The sequence below is a fragment of the Aphelocoma coerulescens genome, chromosome 10 (genome assembly GCF_041296385.1).
Source record: "Aphelocoma coerulescens isolate FSJ_1873_10779 chromosome 10, UR_Acoe_1.0, whole genome shotgun sequence".
NCBI classification, from domain to species: Eukaryota; Metazoa; Chordata; class Aves; order Passeriformes; family Corvidae; genus Aphelocoma; species Aphelocoma coerulescens.
Window position 1 is genome coordinate 18,513,361 of NC_091024.1, and position 19,546 is coordinate 18,532,906.

Here is a 19,546-nt window from a genome sequence, read left to right on the forward strand (position 1 = left end):
AATTTCATGAAGATATGGGGGGGTGGAGTGTTCAACTCGTAAGCAATAGGTGACACAGCTGTAATTTCATGAGAAGTTTGGACAGGGAGAGATGAACCAGATGAGGACTTTTGCTCCAAATGGGAAAGGAGAAAACCTCAGTTCCTAGAGATGCTCCCAGAGATAGTCCTAACAATGAAGATGAGGAAGACCCTTTGCTCCCAGGGAAGGAGAAGGGCCTCTGCTTTTTTGTTTCTGAACGGCTCAACCTTAAAATTGTACCCCAAAAACTTCAAGAGTGGGCCCTCGAAAGCAGTTGCGGGAAAAGCTGCAAGTCGGGGGAAGGGACTCACATTGGGAGCAGCGAGACCTTTTCCTAAATGGACTGAACACTATTTGGAAGTGGGTGGCTGTCTCGTTGTGATACTGTTTTCATAGCATGAGCAAGAAGAGACTTCTCTTCCTAAATGGACTGAACAAGGTTATTATGGAAGTGGTAAACAGACTGAACATCTTAAGGGTTGTCTTTTTACATTGTCAGTGGGAGAAGGGAGGAAGGTGGGGGGAGGAGGAGAGTTCTGAAGGTGGTATAATTTTTTTTTTTCCTTCTTTTAGGTCTGTTAATAAACTTCTTTATATTCTTTCAAGTTTGGTGCCTGCTTTGCATTTCTCCTAATTCTGATCTCACAGAAGATAAACAGTAATGAGTATTTTAGACCAAACCACTACAATGCAACACTTTTCTAGTCTCGTCATGCCTTCCCTGAATCTGAGATTTTCCACTATAAACACTCAAAGAAGTTCATGATTTGAAATAATGCCTTAATTGCTGTGATGCACAAGTCAGCTTTGAAAACTACGTAGATGAAAACTTCATTTCACCACTAGTTTTAATCTCTAATATCTCTACTATGTGGAAAAAAATCCTTTTCTGAAAGGCAGCAGTACAGGCCTTTGTATCACATAAAGCTTACCCGCTCCATTAATTTCTGAAGCTTCAGTGTCTTTTCTTCACGTAACTTTTCTCTCAGCTGTTGAGCTTTCATTTGTTTCTCCTCATGCTTCTTTTTGGACTCTGCTATTGTTCTTTTAATAAAAACCAAAGTAGAGCAAAAGCAAGTTAGACAATATTAACTGCCAGTGTAGCAAACATTTCTATGTCATTTCAGTAAGAGAAAACAAATAGGCCACTGGAGGGCAATTATTTCCTGTAAATGTGAATACTGTTCTTCTAGACTTCTTTATTTAGTGGACAATATAGCACAAGCCTACTCATGAAAAAATACAGAGAGATTTCTGTAGCACTTTCCACCCACAGCCTTAAACAGAGTAGATTTATGAACAGTTTCATGCAGCCATGAGTTTGGTTGCTTGTTTTCCCTGGCTAATCCAGGCAGGCAACAACTCCAGCACCTTTTGCGTGAGGGTGACGAGAGTTTCTCGTGCATGTGGATCCCGTGGCCAGGGGGACGTGCAGGCTCTTCCTCCACTCTGTCTCCCCAGGAGTTGCTCTGGCACCAGGACTCACAAGCTGTACAGATAAAAACAAAGGTGTGGATAATTTAAACACACTTTTCTACAAGAAACACAAATAATAAGGGTTAGTTTCTCTAGTTGTCTCTCAGATGGGTTTCCTTGGGCCTAGGTACAAACACAGACTGAAGCATCTTTAATACCTTTCCTTTTTTAATGCTTAACGATTTTATTACACTTTTATCCAGATGTTAATATAAAACTGGATTTAAAAAATGTAAAATTCTAACACAGAGATGTGGAAAGAGAGCTGAAGAACAAAGAGACACAGAGATAGTTTGAACACAAGGTCCATCCTTCCTCAGGAAACAACATAGAAAATAATGTAACTTGGAATGTGTTGGGGAAACTTCTGAAACCTTAACTGGCCATGAGCATAATGGGCATTTTTCTAAATTTTTGCTGTCATTTCCATGCAAGCATAGTAAGATGAAAATTTACCTTCATAATCTGCCAAAACATCATTCCAGTCCATAGACAAACCGCAGAAGGATATGCTTCCATTGCCCATATTAGCCTGAAATTTAGTATGAACCAGACAGTAAAAACATAAACCTTAACTCACAGTTGTGCACACACACTAAACAGTGCCCACTCAGCAGTATTCAGCAATGCTTGCAAACAGAAATCACCACCCCAAAGACAGATGCTGTTCCCGCTCTGACAGTAAAAATGAAGACTTTTGCTTCACCTACTCTTCCATGGTAACAATGAACCTAACAAGCCCCAGCTTGCCCTATTTTGCTCCCAGAAACAGGCAGCAGGACAACGACTGCATGATCAGAGGACTCTGTACCACTCAGTTTAGTAAGCACCTGAGTTTAGTAAGACTAAATATACCTCAGTATGGTATAATTATTACATGATGCTATTTCATGTGTAAAATGGTTTATGGTAATGCCAAAACAAACACTAACAAATTCTATATTCATACTCCACTGACAACAAAGCTTGAATTTGGGTACAGTAAAATGAACTGGACACTCACAGAGAAGTCACTGTCATTGTCAGTCTCAATATTAATGTCATTGTTTTCCTCTGCCTCAATCTCTCTTGTTAACTGCTCCTCCTCTGCAATAGCACTGGCAATGGCTTCTTCATTTGCCTTCTCCAGGCGATCTGCTAACTCTTCTTTCTTAGCAAGGACTTCTGCCATGGACTATAGGAAACATGACACCAGAAAAAAACCCCAAAATCAGTAGCAGGCACGAAACGGAGGATTCCACATAGTTAACATGAATTATACAGTATTTTATTCAACTTCTCTTACAGTTTTTTTACTGATGTATTTTGTGAAGGTAGCTGAAAATATAAACCCCACTAAAAGTGTTAGTAACTATTAACTCATTTAATAACTACATGAAACATGTATGAAATTAATTATTCACATAATTCAAAAACTTATTATACAAACACTGTCATTAGAAGCACAAAGACTGCAATTACTGTTTTAAATACTCCTTAGGGACTAAGCAAGGCATACTCTGAGACGTGAGTGCACACATGCTATTACCTCCACAAAAGGAATCATGCTCCAAAGTATCATTTAAAGGTTGAAATTATCTGCATGAACTGTGTCTGGAAACTTCACCATAGTTAATACAATGGAATCTCAGGCCGTACTTGTCTTTCAACATGAATGACAAGAGAGTGGGGCAAAAATGTAAGCCTGAATATGTTGATTTTCTTTTCCTTCTCTAGTGTCCAGCATTAACGAGCTGACTTCCACTCCAGCTACCGAACAATGTGCCACAATACACAAATTGGTATTTAAAGCTGTCTGATCTGGAGTAGTAAAATGCTTCCAAGAGACACAGATCCCACCAATCTGGCAGCATCCTGAACTGTTAATAACTGAGCATCTGAAACAATGTTAGCGGATGAGATGCCAGAAATCTGCTCTAAAAGCAAACAGGTACTTGGCTTGGAAATTATCTGGAAGGACTCCAGTTTGCAAAAGTTAAAGGGAAAGTGATTTACAGGAAAACTTCTGCAAAACAGAATTTTAATCTAGTTTCTGACAAAACAAAACCGAAACAAACCACCTGAAAGTATAACCTGGATTTTGTGTAACATTACTGCAGCTTGCCACTCAAGAGAACCCCAGTGAAGCAGACACACCCTGAGACCTGCAGAATTCTCCACAGAGGAAAGGACACTTTTCAGGAAGCCAGATAAAAACAGAATACTGACTTCATGTTTTTTGCTTTAAGAATGGCATTCCTCCAAACCGGCTGTAAAGGAAGACCCAGCAGAGCAGCTCAGTGAGTCTCAAAAAGCAGAGGTCTGACTTTGTTTCTAAGAGAATTTTGATATCCCATGTATTTCCAGTTTTAATGATGAGCGAAACTGAAGTAAGACTTTAACGAGAGTGTGAGTTAAAATGACTGATAGTGGAAGGAAATGAAAAATTAGCACAGACATTATTAAAAAAAGTAATGAGAGCACAGATGCCTATTTCAAATAACACATTTATATCTTTCTACTTTAAATTCAGAAACTTTACTGGAATTAAATTCTATCATGAAAAGTATCTATGCAACAAATTATTTCTCCTACAGTAAGTACCTCATACATTTTTTTACAGTTTTTACATAAGGCTAACAGTAAACACTGTGCAACACAGACTGAGAAAATTAAGGCTTAGATTTATTATTCACTCATAAATCCTATGAGATTTCTTACCAATCTGGCAGCACTCACATTTGAAATATCTGAGGGATCCATTTCAGTTTCAGATTTAGCCTTTTCTGTTTGATGCCAGTCTGTAGTGTCAGTGCTCTGGGAGGAGGAGGCTTCATTCATCTGCAGAGTTTTCGAACTGCAGTCACTACTGGTGAGAACTGGAGGCATCTCAGGAGCTGGTTCTAAGGAATCCCCTTGCAATGCTGTGCCAGTGCTCCCACTGGCTTCTGAGGCTGTGAACTAACAAGAGGCATTTGCAAAATTAACAAAATGGAACATACTGATTTTTAAAGTCAGAGTCAGATTTTAAGGAAATATCTGGCAACAACAACAGAGTGATGCACATAACTTCACTTATTTCAGGTGCTCGTAACCTTGCAAAAGTTGGATCTTTCTACCTGAAATCTATGTATGAGATGTGCTGACTGCTGACTTTTTGGAAAACATGGAAAAGCTGTCCACAGCATCATCATTTTAATTAGCCTGTTTGTGCCAACATCTTAATGCATTTCCATAAATGTAACTGAAATAACCATTATTTTAAAAGCTTTTTACAATCTGGTTAGTTCATAAAACCTCTAGACAACACCTTGCTCTAAAGAACAAGCTGCAAGATTTAAGGTTAGAAAATGGTTCCAAATTATGTACTGACCTGAGTCCTTTCAGTAAGAGGACCCTCAGACTGATGTGAAGGATCCCTGTGTACCAGCTCTGTGCTTTCGGATGCAGCGCTGTCAGTGACTGAACTCCCATGCTTGTTTTCTGCTGGTGGTGAAATTACATTTTCTTTGTCACTGTCACCTCTGGACTTCAGTGATTCTGCAGCTACAGGAGCTTTTGTTGCCAAAGGTGTGGATCGAGATCGAACGGGCCTTCCACGCTGAACTGTTTCCCAGCCTTCTGCATCCCTTCGATCTACATGAAAAAACAACACCCATTCTCAGAAAGGAAGACTTATAAATAGAAGCATTAGACACAACTATTTTATTATAGTATTACACAAGTTGTGGGAGAAAAATGTTCTCTTTGAAAATTGATACCAAAAAAATCAAAGAAATATTCTTTAGCAAAGCTTTTTACTTCAAGGAATGCTTTTGGTATTACAGACACTGGACAGCTCTATTCATGGGACATGTTCTGGTACTGCAAAGAGTGAAGCTACTCAGACACAAAAAGGTGTGGGAAATGGCAACACGTACTTAAGCTTGCCATCCTTTTTCCTTGCTATTTCATGAGACAGTAAAGCACAACAAAGCAATCACCTGCTCTTCTTTGCAGCAACAGTAACGTTAGAGGCCTTTTGTGAAAGTGCAAGTACAGACGTAATTGCACAACTTAGCATGGAAAGCAGAAATGTGGCTTACTATTCTTCCAGTGTTTTGTTTACTTCTTTTTCTATTTGCTTCACTCTGATAGAAAAAATACACTAATTGGTGTCAGCTTTTAGAAAATTGCTTTTCCTGGATTCCAGGAAATGGCAAAATATTGCTACAATGGGACTGCAAACTGAAGGAGAAAATAGAAAAGCAGTTTTCTTCAATTTACTTTGATTTCTATATAGCTGTTACATATGACTTTCTAATCAACATTTCTGATATCTGATATTGGTACATACTTGAAAACCATTTGAAGCTACATTTGTCTGCCTGAAGCATCAGGTTTTATGTGTGACCAGATTTCAAGGTGAACCCCTTCTTCATATGTAACATTTTTGTGGCCAGCAATTAATAACAGCATATCATTTCCCATGTATCTTGAAACAACTGTAAGTGATTATTTGAAGCCTGCTAGGACAGCTTGCAAGTGTGAAAGGTAAACTCAGGCCTGTCCATTTGCTGAACAAAAATTCTTGCAAAAAACTTCAAGAACTAACTATGTATATACTGTCCAACATACTTTTGGCAAAAGCTGCTTTTAAGATTGTTCACATGAAAGGAAGAGAAGGGTGTAGATTACTTTTACCTGGAGGAGTAGAGATGCAAAAAAACCCAACACTAAATTGCCTGTTTTACAGAGAGTAATAATTTAGAATACAACTTGTATAAAAAATTAATTATCTGGGTATTTCTAAAGTTTTTACCAACAAAGATGGTCATGTAGCTCAGGCATAAAGACCAGAGCTTGAGCTCAAACATTAAGGTTTAACATATGAACTGGACTAAACAGCCTTTAGGTGGACTTGATGTTCAACAGCAGCAGTAACCAGTAAACTGGAAATCAGCCAAAACCAGAACTAATGGCACTTTTGTCCTTCACTGCCCTTGGCATCCAGCATTTTACAAACATTTCTGGTTTAACTATTGGGTTATTTTAACATCTCAGGATGAAACACAGCAGCCTGGCCCAACAGCTGGTGTAAATCCTAAGTTACCAGGGAATTTGACAGGACTGTAGTGGAATTTATCTTCACTGAGCAGCTCATGCAACAGCTGTTTTTATGTAACTATATAACTGTTCACAAACCTTAATAATAATGGTAATGACAGATGCAAAAAGATTATTTGGTATTTTATTACAGAGTAATTAATAATTGAGTAATAGTAATACTATTGGTATTTTATTGTTTCACTCTAGAAAAATTGCTGTGTATTTTAAAGTAAATAAAATTTCCAAACTGTGTGAATGAACATGGCTGATCTCCTCAGATCACTGCTGGTACCAGAGTCTGCAAAAAGCCTTTCTGTGTTCCTTCCCCTTATGTGCATTCGCACACATTTCAGTGTCCCACCAACCAGAGATGGGAATGGCAGTCAAAACCACACCAATTGCATTTTTTCCTTTGCCACAGACTTTCCATCTGACCCTGTAGGCAACATTGGCCTTCTTTTCATTTCTTCATCTTCATATAGAAAAAATATCATTACCTACAGGAGCTAGTGATGGGAACATGTTATTGTCCTCTCAGAGACAATCTTAACTCCAGCAATTCTCCAGGGAACAGGGTTTAATTCCCCAGGAATCACAACCAGATTTACAGTAGAAAGCTCAGAGCCTGTACAGCATCTGGCTCTGCATCCTGTGGGACAAGGACTGCTCAGGCCCCTTAGGGAGCACAGCTGCTCCCACCCCACCAACTTTAGTAACTGATGGGACCACAAAGACTTTGCTTATCTGGCTTAGGCCAAAATCTGGCCAAGAGATTTTCCTGGCAAGTATCAGACACCAGAGATTGTTCAGAAAAGCTGCTAAAATCAACCAAAGAACCACCACTGCTGTACTGCAGCAACTTCTGGATTGCAATTCCTTTTGCTTGTCATTTGCAATACAAAATTGTTGAAACACTTCACTTCTATTTGTTCTGAAAACTGAAGTCACCTTTTACATAAAAGCATCTTTTCTACATTAAAAGGAGCAGAAGAGACCCTTTTGTAGTATCTACTACCTAAACATAATTTTACTAACCTCTAGATAATAAGAGATATTAATCATATATATCTCAATAATTGTACTAATATCTTTTATTAATATCTACTAAAGTTTATTCTACCAAAAAAGAATATTCTTGCCTGTTGATTCTTTGCCTTGTGACATATTGCTTAGTAGTCTACAATGACAGACTTAATTAGAATAAATTATTCAGAGCATAGTGGAACCATAATCACACTTACTAAAGTAAAAATGAATCTTTTCATAAAAGCCATTCGTGTTCAATTTTTAATTTGCATTTTTTCACTGTCAGATTCATATTTATTACCCAAGACTCAACCAAGCATTCTAACAGCCCAGAAATACCTGCATTTGAAAGAATATTGTTTGGTGACTTCTTTAAACACAAGGCAGGTTTTAATGCATATTCAGACTCCTGAACTACCTGGAGTCAGTTTAACAGTGTGATGCCATCTGACAATTAGCAGTGCACCAGAAGATACTTGTTCATTTTAATTCACCAATCAGTTTAGTATTCAGTCATTTCCAGGCATGTTTTTAACTAAGAGCTTGCAAAGCTAATGCATTTATTACATTAGAACACATCTAATGAGAGACAAAGTTAATACTCAGCAAGGCACCATTCTTCCTCCATACTTATTCCCTAAGTCTGGAATTCTTATAACCCAGCAGCCATCTCCACAGGCTACGTATCACATGCCAGGTTTGATTACCCCCAGAGCTTTGCAAATGAATAATTCATTTGACTACCCTGATCATTCTCTAGTTTCACATGAACCTGGCTGTCCCTGCCTGTGCTTGTGTTACATGGAAGTGACAAGCCATCTGTTATCTCAGGGCCCTCACAGCCATCAGGCTCCTGGGAAGTTGCTCCATCTGGAAGAACTGGCCAAGGAGCCTCACTGGAAACACCACTATCAGAAATCCAGGCAACTATGTGCAAACTCCTGGGGGTTCTACCTCAGGAGATGCATGGCCCTTCTAAAAAAATTCACTTGCCAGTAATATCCTGCCCAAACCCCCACATTACTAAACTTCAGTTCCATCTGAGCCCAAACCAGAACAGCTACTTTAGAGGATTGTACATCCTGCAAAGTTTCCAGTCTTAGCTGCATTACAGAGAACATCTATTCACAACTATGGACGTGAGCAATTAATACAAGAAAGATTATAATGATAATAATAGTAATAACAATAAAAATCAATCAGATTTCAAGTATGGCAACAGAAAAAAATTTAGTGTTTCTGAGAAGTTCATATGTTCTAGATTGTCCTAAATTCTGTAATAACAATTATTTTAACTGTAAGCACCTACTTCCATTTCTAATACACACTCTAAACTTGTATAACCCCTCTCACTTTTTACCACAGGCACCAGGGAATTCATGAACCATGAAACTGCTCAGATAGTAAGAACAATTTACACTTCATATTGTAAAAAACACTCAAGCATGAAAGACAAATTTTAAAAATTCATTAAAATATTGAGGGTAACAGTAAGTTTAATGAGGGAAATGAGATAAGATGATTTAACCTCATTTAATTATGATTCCAGAAAAGGAAAGATTAAAGAACTATATGGAAAAATAATGCATTTTCTCTCTCCCTAAGGGCTTATTTTGCTAAATTTGGAAATTGCATCAACCATGAAACAGATACAGTATCATACTCATCCACATCACAAAAACATTGTGAGGCCTAATGATAATGCTGTTGGAAATCACTGGAGAAAACAAGTGTTTTGGGAAATCCTGTGGCTGTAAGCCCCATCTGGGCTTTGGGTGGGCAAGGGAGCATTACAGGGGGAGGGGGAATCCTTTTCCCAAGGCCCACATGCACCAAACAGCTGGGAGTGCATTAGCTGGGGAAGGGGCAGAGCAGATGACACACAAGCCTCAGAGCTGCTTCAATTATGCATGTGAAGGGCCTCAGTGGCTCCCTTCACATAAACTTCACAGATTTTCTTGTGCTTTCATCAGTGAGGATAACTGGATCTTACCAAAGCGATTCCACCTCCCACACAAAGGACAACATGCTTCTACAGAGAACTTGATTTGTTAAAAACATAACAGCTCAGCCACGAGAGAATCACTGAAATACTCCAATGCTCAATGTCAGCAATTAGAGATTCTTAAGGATAAACAAAGCCTAGCAGGAATGACTGTTATTTCTTAAAATTAAATGTTTCAAGTCTGGATTGCATAGTACATTTGATTTGAAGATTACTGAACACTTGCAGGCCAGTACTACAGGACCTAAGTGGCTTCTCTTTTTGGAGCTTATCAGTGGCAAGTAACATTCAATGAAAGCACAACACTGATTCTTCAGCCCTCTAAAAGCCTCTGAAAGTAACATAAGGATAAAGTCTTTTGTTTTCGTCCTAGCCTCTTAAAATATGTTATCCATATTGAAATACAGATCACTTTATTCCCTGTGTAGCTAATAACATTCTCCATATGCACAAGAACACCTAATAAAGGTATTTTAGCAACAGCTTGGAGCCTGTGACTCCAATACGAGCGATAATCACAAGAAAAAGCTTCTGTTATGAGTAACTTCAACTACTGGCATATATTAAAAGTGGAATTACACATCAATTATAGTGCTGAAAACTCAGCCAAACAGCTCCTGCTCTCCAAGCAGCTCACTGCAACTGTACACAGCAAACTATTTCCTCATGTAAGCAGTAGCCATCAACACCATTCCAACCACCACCCTTAGAGTAAGGGTTTGATGGCTCTGCTCTGAGCAAAGGAATCCACTACTGAACTCATTCATGTTACACTGCAAGACCCCTGGACAAGGTATTTTACCTCCATAATATGCCACAAGTCTGCAAGTCACTATACATAACTTCTACTACTCCTAGGTTGAACATACAACTATCTTAAATTGATACATGCACTTCCTGAAACTTTTCTTATTGAAAAAAAAAAACCAACACTTTTCATTTTCTTTCAGAATATCCATTTCTACATGCTGCCTGCTGGTTTTGCAGAAAGTCATCTGGGACCACACATGAAGAAAATAAACGAAAAAAAAAAAGCATCTCTGAAGATAATCTCAGGGATCCAGTGCAAAGAAACCAATTTTATAACCCAAATGGTAGTTTTTTACGTCTGCAATGAAACCAATTGTCATAGGTTAGCAAGCATAGTCCCGGAAGGGGTGTCCTTGCTAAGGGGTGCTTACAGTTTCCTCTAGGACCTGATAGAACCTATCAGCTGGCCAGTTTGAATATGGACAATTCTTTAAGCCACCTAAAGTCGTGACCACCTCTGTGATACACACTTAAGAATAGACAAACTGCCCCCCAAGCTCTCTCTCGTTTCCGGCGCTGGGACAGGTGGCTGCAGGCCCCGTGCAGGGGCCAGCAGGCCCGGCCAGGCCCTGCTTGGGCCAGGCCGGGCCGGGCCACAGCCAGCCTGGAGTCGGTGGACCTGTTCCAGTCGTGGAACCCCCCCACTGCCTTGCTGTGGGCAGCCGGAGCAGCTTGGCTCTCCCCCCTCTCCACTTCGATAAGAAAAATTCAACATTCCAGCTGCAAAGCTGCAAGGCCGAGGTGAGATTAACCCTTTTATTGCTGTGAAGAGCTGAAAACCTGAGGGAAGAGAGAGAGGAGATGCTTAAAGCTGAAATTCTGCTGTGAAGCTATGATATATCAGAGTATCCCGTTGTAATTTCATGAAGATATGGGGGGGTGGAGTGTTCAACTCGTAAGCAATAGGTGACACAGCTGTAATTTCATGAGAAGTTTGGACAGGGAGAGATGAACCAGATGAGGACTTTTGCTCCAAATGGGAAAGGAGAAAACCTCAGTTCCTAGAGATGCTCCCAGAGATAGTCCTAACAATGAAGATGAGGAAGACCCTTTGCTCCCAGGGAAGGAGAAGGGCCTCTGCTTTTTTGTTTCTGAACGGCTCAACCTTAAAATTGTACCCCAAAAACTTCAAGAGTGGGCCCTCGAAAGCAGTTGCGGGAAAAGCTGCAAGTCGGGGGAAGGGACTCACATTGGGAGCAGCGAGACCTTTTCCTAAATGGACTGAACACTATTTGGAAGTGGGTGGCTGTCTCGTTGTGATACTGTTTTCATAGCATGAGCAAGAAGAGACTTCTCTTCCTAAATGGACTGAACAAGGTTATTATGGAAGTGGTAAACAGACTGAACATCTTAAGGGTTGTCTTTTTACATTGTCAGTGGGAGAAGGGAGGAAGGTGGGGGGAGGAGGAGAGTTCTGAAGGTGGTATAATTTTTTTTTTCCTTCTTTTAGGTCTGTTAATAAACTTCTTTATATTCTTTCAAGTTTGGTGCCTGCTTTGCATTTCTCCTAATTCTGATCTCACAGAAGATAAACAGTAATGAGTATTTTAGACCAAACAACTACACTAAATTGGTGTTTCCGCCTGGTTACAAACCCAACCTGCGACACCAATCTCTTCTAGAACAAAAGATACTGCATCAAGGGTTCTCCAAGGAGCATCTTTAGAGAAACAATTCATAACCAAACATGGTAACTCTTGTCTTGCAAGGAAAAAACATCAGTTGTTACTTCAGCACAGTTCTAATAGCATGTTCTCCCTGGACATATAAAACTATCTTGAGCTCTTCACAGATTCCCGGGCATGCATTAGTCTTTATATTGTTAAGCCATCCCAACTTGCAACCAGTTAGATCGACAGTTTGTGACCAAAGACCTTTTTGCTTCTTGGGATGTTATAAACTGGTATTTTAACAGATCAAATTCTAGTTACGAAAATACAGCAGAATGTTACCTACACATGAAAAACATGAAAACACACTTTTGTCTCAAACTTAACTATTGCAATGTAAGGCTGCATTAATCTTTTATCTCTATACTTAATTTAAACATTGTATTTCGCAAAACTAGGTTTAATTTTGCTTAGAACATAGGTCATCACATTCTGAATTTACTTTATACCACAGAGTTTGTGAAAATAACTTAAGCCACTGAAAGGGACTTGCCATTTTTCCGCAGTGACTTCTGTGCCGGAGGTGCCAGACAGGCTTGTGCTGTTGCCAGCTCAGGATTGGCAGCTTTAGTTCCATGGTTGGCTTTTACCTTATCAGCCCAACTTACACCAGAAGGAGCCAGGCGTGTTGCAGAAATTGTCACTGCAGAGTTCCTAAATGAAAGTCACAGCTCTTTTTAGTGTCTGATCAAGTAACAGAATGGTTTGTTAGAAAGCTTTATCAGAGTCTGTCAGAGACTATCAGAACGGTGCTGTACAGAACTACTTACTTCTCCTCTGGCAAACTCTCCAGGTTGTAGCAATTTACACTGGAAAGTTCTTGTAATTTACTCAACAGATCTTTGTTTTTAATAAACAAGATGAATTTAATCTTTGTGATACTAATTTCTTAAGGAATTCATGATTTTGGCAACCAAAGAAACACATAATAACAAATTCTGCATACTAAGTCTTGAAAAATACTCCTGGTCACTTTAAGCCTGGTGTTTGATCATTTAGTACTCCCAATTCGTTTTCATTAAAAATAATGAACAGAGTTTTCCCTATTCATCTTCCACATAAGTGATTTTATTTATCATACCCTTCTTGTTATCTCTTCTCCAAGTTCTTTTCTTTTTGCATTAATGCTGGTGGATACCTCTGTTCCTGTTTCTAGTTTCTCCACTTTTCCTACTTTTTCTATACTGCTTTGGGGAAGATATGAAGATGACTAGAGGTATGAACCATGAATTTCTACCGTGGTACACCACTACCTTCTCTACCATTCCATATTCATTTCCTAGTAACTCCTAGCATTCTGCCAGAAGTTTCTGTAGTACCAAGTATGTCTCAGCCCTTATTTTCTATCCTATTCTCTCTCACACACACAAAATACTGCAGCTCTCTGGCGTTGCCTCGCTTTGAGACACACAAGTGGACTAAGACAGAAGAAAACAGTTTACAAGTGTGAAGGATGGAAAACCCATCTTGTTATTCCCTGCTCTAACACACACAGTTGCTCATCATGTCCCTGTGATTGTGAATAAAACAGCTCCAGCAGCAATACATGTAATTACATGCAAAAAAAAAAAAGGCTTAGCTAAAAGACTAATCATGCTGAGCTGTTATGTTCTAATAAAAATAAAAGCGCATTGATTTCCACCAGATTCTAATGTTTCACTTGAGTGCTTGTGCTTATTTTCTCCCTACCACCAGGCATTTAGGCAGACACCCCTCAGATGCTGTCAGGTAGGTATCAATAGATACACCTACACAGGGCCTACACCAAACATACTTTGGTTTTTCCACCAAACACACTTTGCAGTATTTTTGTAGAAATATTTGATATGCAAAATTTCAGAGAGCTCAATACTCAGAAGTGCTGACCAAACAGTCCAGCATCACATCTCTGCTGAGGACACTGTAACCACTTAAGAAACTGGGCAGTGTGTTCCCTAGATCCCAACGAACTTGAAGGAACTACAGCACACACACTGAGAAAGATTTCAGCTGGACACATCTGCACTCTCCAGACTGAGACAGGACTAGACAGTGTTGCTCTAAATTTATGCACATTTTTGTTGAACTGCTTTCAGATACTTTCATTTCAACAAGTAAAAGATGCTTTACTGCAGTATATAACATACTCTACATTTTAACTAGTATCAGTTTTGGCACGCATCAGAATCATCATAATCTCACTTTACACTCACTCTTTTTGACCTGTATTTACTTCTGCACGCTCAGCTGGCCATTCACATTGCACACATTGGCAATTTTAAAATGCTAGTTACAGACATTTTGACCTTTGTTTTGTAGAGACAAGGGAGTACTAAACAGATAACATGAAATACTCTTAACAGTATTTTATTTTCAGGTCTTTGTAATGAGCAGTAATTAAATATATTACAAAGTAAGGAAAAAGTAAGTCCTTGGTAGGATTTTCCTTTACAGATCATAGGCTTTTCTTTTATGAATGCAAGTAATTGCTTACATGATTTACTAAACAGCAAAACAATACATTGGTTACTATAGAAAAATAGTGCTTTTGTGAAATTTGCTTCAAATGAATCTTTATTTTAGCTTCAATAAATTTCTTAACTGGTTTCATACCCAAAATTTAAACTCCTTCGAGCATTTGATGTCACACTAATCCTATCCGTGGATGGACTTGGGATCACATGGCGTCCTGGAGACATTTTCTTTACTTCCCAGGCCAGTGAAGTAGGTCTGCAAATCCACGAAAGAAAAGCTTAAAAATACAATTCACAATAACTCTTCCTCTATCACCTTAAAGCAAAACCAGAACTGACAAATGCTCTAAGTGTTAACGAATCCTGCTGAATTAGTCATTGATCATAGCAATTGTTTCTATACCAACTCCAAACCCTATCAGCCAGACCCATATCAAAAATAATGCCTCTTCTCAAGACTACAATGTTTATTTCAAATTCCAGTGTAGAACAAAGCATCACACCAACCATTTAAAAGGAAAGGATCAGGGTAGAACCGGAAATATCCTCTAGTTCTAAGTGACAGTGACAATGCACATAAAATGTCCTCACAGCCATTTTGTTGAAAAGGAAAATTGGTTCTATTTTCTGAATCTCTGCTAGAAAATGAAGTTTACCGTGAACTTTACTCTCTCTGTAGATTAAAAAAATATAAATCTAATTACCTGCTTTGAGCATCAGCTTTTTCCAGCTTCTCCTGTAGCTGTATCCAATCAATCAATGCTTTGAAGTCCCTTACATAGTTATCGAGCATCATCAGGACTTCCTGAAAAGCAACCATCACATCAATCTTCCTATTTAAAAAACAATCCCCCACCCCAATAAAGAAACTGAAAAGAAAGAAGGACATTTACTATTCTGTAGCTTTCTCATTAAAAATAAACCCAAGACAATCCCTGAAAACAAGAAGGCCCAGATAATTAAGATTTTTACGTGAACAATCATTAAAACATTTATCCTTAAAAAAAAGTGCACATTTTCCAAGAGCTGTGTGAGCATCAATGTGTAAGGATGAAATGGCAACACTCGCAAGAAAATAATTCTTAACACACATAAGGATACTTGTTTCATTATCTATGCTTTTTTTGGTCAGTTATCTTTTAAAATATGCTAGACATAATCATCAAGTAAGCAAAACCATATAAAACCTAACAGGTCTGTGAAAGACTAATAATGTCACAATTAATCTGTTTGTGATGTGAATGTATACAAAACTACACAAAGGCAACAGCATCAGAACCTGGGTAGGATTAAACAGATACCGTCAAAAACGATGTGGGCATGCTGGAGATTTACTCAGAATAGGCAAAATCTTAATGAAGTAGTTTGAATCTGGAACTACATTTTGGCCTCTAACAAATAAAATTAACTGTTACAAAAGGACATATAAATTAACTTCACACTACATCATGAAGAAAGTCATAGACAAAATGGCAGTGGCTGAAGAGACTTGCTTCTGATTAAAATATCCTTAACTACGAGAAAGTATTGACTGGGCCTACTGATATCCAGCTGGCACAAATGTACAGATGTAGTACCTATAGTAAGGTCAGATTACAAGCAGAAACAAAGTAAGTTGCCTTTACTCAGAAAATGGCACCATTTTTTCACTGCAAAGCAGAGCAAAACACAATATAATGGAACTCTCAGTTGCGTTCCCTGAGCAAACTACAGTTATCTACTGCCACTGGGAGGGAAAGGAGCAATTCTTTATCATGCAGCAAGGTAAGAAATCACCTGTATTCCACATATAAACTCAATCATTGACTGAACATGACAAAAGACAGACAGACATAAGGCACCTCCTCAGCGAAGCTGATCACCAACAAAGCACATTAATGCCTTTCTAAGGGAGAGAGTTTGAGCTCATGTCAGTCAGAAAGAGCAGCTTTCATAACTACTCTTTCTGAGAAAAGAAAAATGTGTCCTGTTCTCTGTCATGACAATATGCTGAAAATAATCAAAATCCATGAAGGAAGCTTGAATTCTATGAAACTTAAATGAGCTTCACATGCAGAATGTAAAGTACAGACATAGTTTTATGGTATAAGGAAAATCACTAATGACAAAATGTTGCTATTTCACAAGTTCTTTACTATTCCAAAGTCAGTCCTGCTGGTATTGGATAAATTTTCTGCTCAAAGCAAATAACTACTACTTGGAAATTTTGGGAACAATTACAAATGAGAAGGTATTGGTTCTTAAGTGCATAACTACAAATTTTAACAGTAAAACCTTTGACACCAAAACCATTATAAACACTCTCCTACAGTCCAGGTAACTAATGCATGTTTTTGTAACATCACGTCCCATACATCTTTACTAAAGTAGAGTAATTGTCCTTTTAATAGAAAAAGGACCTCTAATGCATGCAAAATGCTTTTTCCTATAATATCATACTGATTAATATTCATTTTAACCCTAACTTTGAAATTCCGCTTCAGTTTTGACATAAGTGTCCTTTTAACTACTCTTTATGGCACATACAGAGCATATGCTGGTTGCTGTAAAGGAAAAGTCACCACAAAGTCAGACACCAGGGAAATCAAACAGAATCCCACTGCTGATGCAAAAGTTGTTCTTTGTTTTTAAATATTCCCCAAAAAAGCTAACAGATATCTTTCTTACAAAGCAGTTGTAAGGTTTACAGCACCAAAATAATTCTTAAGTAAAGTCTGCTACAAGAAATGAACAAGTCAAGTGTTTCAGCCAGTTCTTTTTTTCAGTTTCACTAATAAAATTTCAGCTTTCTAATCCAATTCATGTCCATTTAGGTTAGCCCATACTAAGTTGTGCTGACTGTTACTAACAATGAGAGCATAGAAAGCAAAATTTAATTCTGAATCATTTACTTTTCAAGTCAGCCACTGACATATTCCTCACAAAAAAAAAAAAAAAAAGAATTAATGTGAATATGAGTTATATTTCTGAAGTTAGCTGGCACAGGAAAAAAAACCACAATAAATGGCTTAACCTATTTTAAGGAATGTTTAGCTCCACATTATCAGAAATGATCAGAGCAGACCCATGCAGCTGTAACCCGAGCCATGTTTTATGAACAAGGGAATACAAACAAGACAAGCAGCTGGAGCGGCCCCATACTCACTGATGCACATCTCTCTCCCTAAAGCTATGAGGGCCATTTTGTCAAGCAGGATGGAGCAGAACAAAAGTGGCTCTGAAAGCGCCGTTGCAGGCATGCAGATAACTCCATATAGATGTCCAGCTAAAATTACCAATTAGTTCCCCAATTGGCTGCAACGGCTTCGATTGGTTTGTAATGGACTCTGGGGCCGGCGCGCAGAGCAGGCCGGGCGGCGCCATCCCTTTGTCCTCTGACACACAATCCCGGCGGGGCTCCGCGCCCCCGGCATCGATCCCGCTCTGCCGCTCACCTACGGCACCGCCGGGAGCTCCGATACCCCGTGCTGCTGAGCCAGGGCAAACCTGCACCACTCGAGAAGCTGCTGACAAAAAGGAACCTTTATGGGCCAGACTGCGGCTGGACTACAGTCAGAACAATTTTGTATCTCATTATTTCTCAAGGTCACACCTATCCCATACGATTCTTAAAGAGACAGTTCGAACTAAATAAGAAAGCAATACTACTAAAAAAAAACCCGTCAAAGAAAATCAGTGATAGGAAACTCAAACCAGTCACAATACAGCTCCTGTTACCTTCTCCTCTCTGTTCTTGTCAATTCACTCATCAACAGTTCTGCAAGTCTCTTTTTCTTTCCTTCTTTTCTCCAGCTTTCACTCATTACTCTGGTTGCCATGTATTTATCTCAAAGTTGGACTTCTAGTCTCTTCAGCTGGGTGATCCTATTAATTACTTTGTAATCAACTAAGACCTTCAAGAGAAGCTACATCAGAACAATCCTCACTCAGGATTCGGGTCCTAGATAGGCCCATTGTAATCCTTCAGAACAGAAGTGCACTTTAGAAATCCCTTAACCACTTTGAAATGTCATTTCATGCATTTATTCTCCCATCCTCAAACAAGGAAGCGGCAAACAGGGAGGTATGGAAGACTGTAGGGTTTTAAAGTTACTACAACCCAAAACAGTAGCACATCCATCAGAGAAATTAACTCAGTCACCACATCTGTACTTTAGCTTATTGGCCAAGCTAGAAATACGGATTCTGTTTTACAAACCATGCCTACTTTATGCTGTTTCAGTATCTGTAATGAATATTTTAGTTTATGTATTTACCAAAATAAACTCTTTTTTTTTTTTTTTTTGTACTGGAGCATGCTTTTAACACACAATTTAAGTTCCTTCTTTCTTTTTTAAAATGTATGTTCTCAAGTTTAACTGTGTTTCAGTAATTTGACAAAGTAAAATTGCTTCAAAAAATTCCTTGTAGCCTTTTCATACAGTTGAATTACAGATAATTAAAGCCAGCTCTGGGGTTGGTTCAACCAATATGATTGTCAAAGCGTTGGGAAAGGATGAAAGGAAGCAGCTCCTCTAGACAAAGGACTCTCCTCATATCAACTTCAGTACATGGCAAATAATATTTTAAGAAAGCAGATGATCTCCTAGATCCAAGTGTTAAATTCACCATATCTGGCCTCAGTTGCTCCTCATTAATTCACCTACATCATGGCAGCCACAATCCACTACCTGACAAGGATGTGCTCCAAAGCACCCATAACCATTACCAAAGGAAAATTTCTCCATAAGAATTAATGCAGTGGCATGTGCAGAGACTTAATCACACAAAATTTAAACATATGGCAGGAACAGGGATACCCAGACTGCCAACTAAGACATGCTGGCTTTTTGGAATAGATCACCATTTTGAAAGACCTCATCTTTAGCTGTAAGACTGAATGCTTGATCATGAACCCATTTTCCTGTCCTTCTCTGATGACTTATCTGCGGAAGATGACAACAATGGTAAAGTAAATGTCCAAAAAGAGGCAGCAGGAATACTCACAGAGATTTTCACTGAGCATGGACTGCCACAAT

The 19,546-nt window shown here is 38.8% G+C and overlaps 1 protein-coding gene across 7 annotated transcripts in view; it reads right to left on the bottom strand.

The window, feature by feature from the left end:
• SCAPER (S-phase cyclin A associated protein in the ER) overlaps positions 1–19,546 on the bottom strand; it is a 215,008-nt gene that overhangs the window by 101,701 nt on the left and 93,761 nt on the right. For all 7 annotated transcript variants that reach the window (XR_011154270.1, XM_069026155.1, XM_069026153.1 and 4 more), the window contains 9 exons: positions 15,233–15,333; positions 14,668–14,784; positions 12,569–12,729; positions 4,850–5,112; positions 4,216–4,437; positions 2,501–2,671; positions 1,954–2,029; positions 1,393–1,510; positions 954–1,065 (listed from right to left, as the gene is read on the bottom strand). Coding sequence is in view for 6 of the 7 variants with exons in the window: in XM_069026155.1 (XP_068882256.1) it covers positions 954–1,065; positions 1,393–1,510; positions 1,954–2,029; positions 2,501–2,671; positions 4,216–4,437; positions 4,850–5,112; positions 12,569–12,729; positions 14,668–14,784; positions 15,233–15,333 (1,341 nt within the window). In the remaining variant the exon portion in view is untranslated. The remainder of the gene's footprint in view (positions 1–953; positions 1,066–1,392; positions 1,511–1,953; positions 2,030–2,500; positions 2,672–4,215; positions 4,438–4,849; positions 5,113–12,568; positions 12,730–14,667; positions 14,785–15,232; positions 15,334–19,546) is intronic.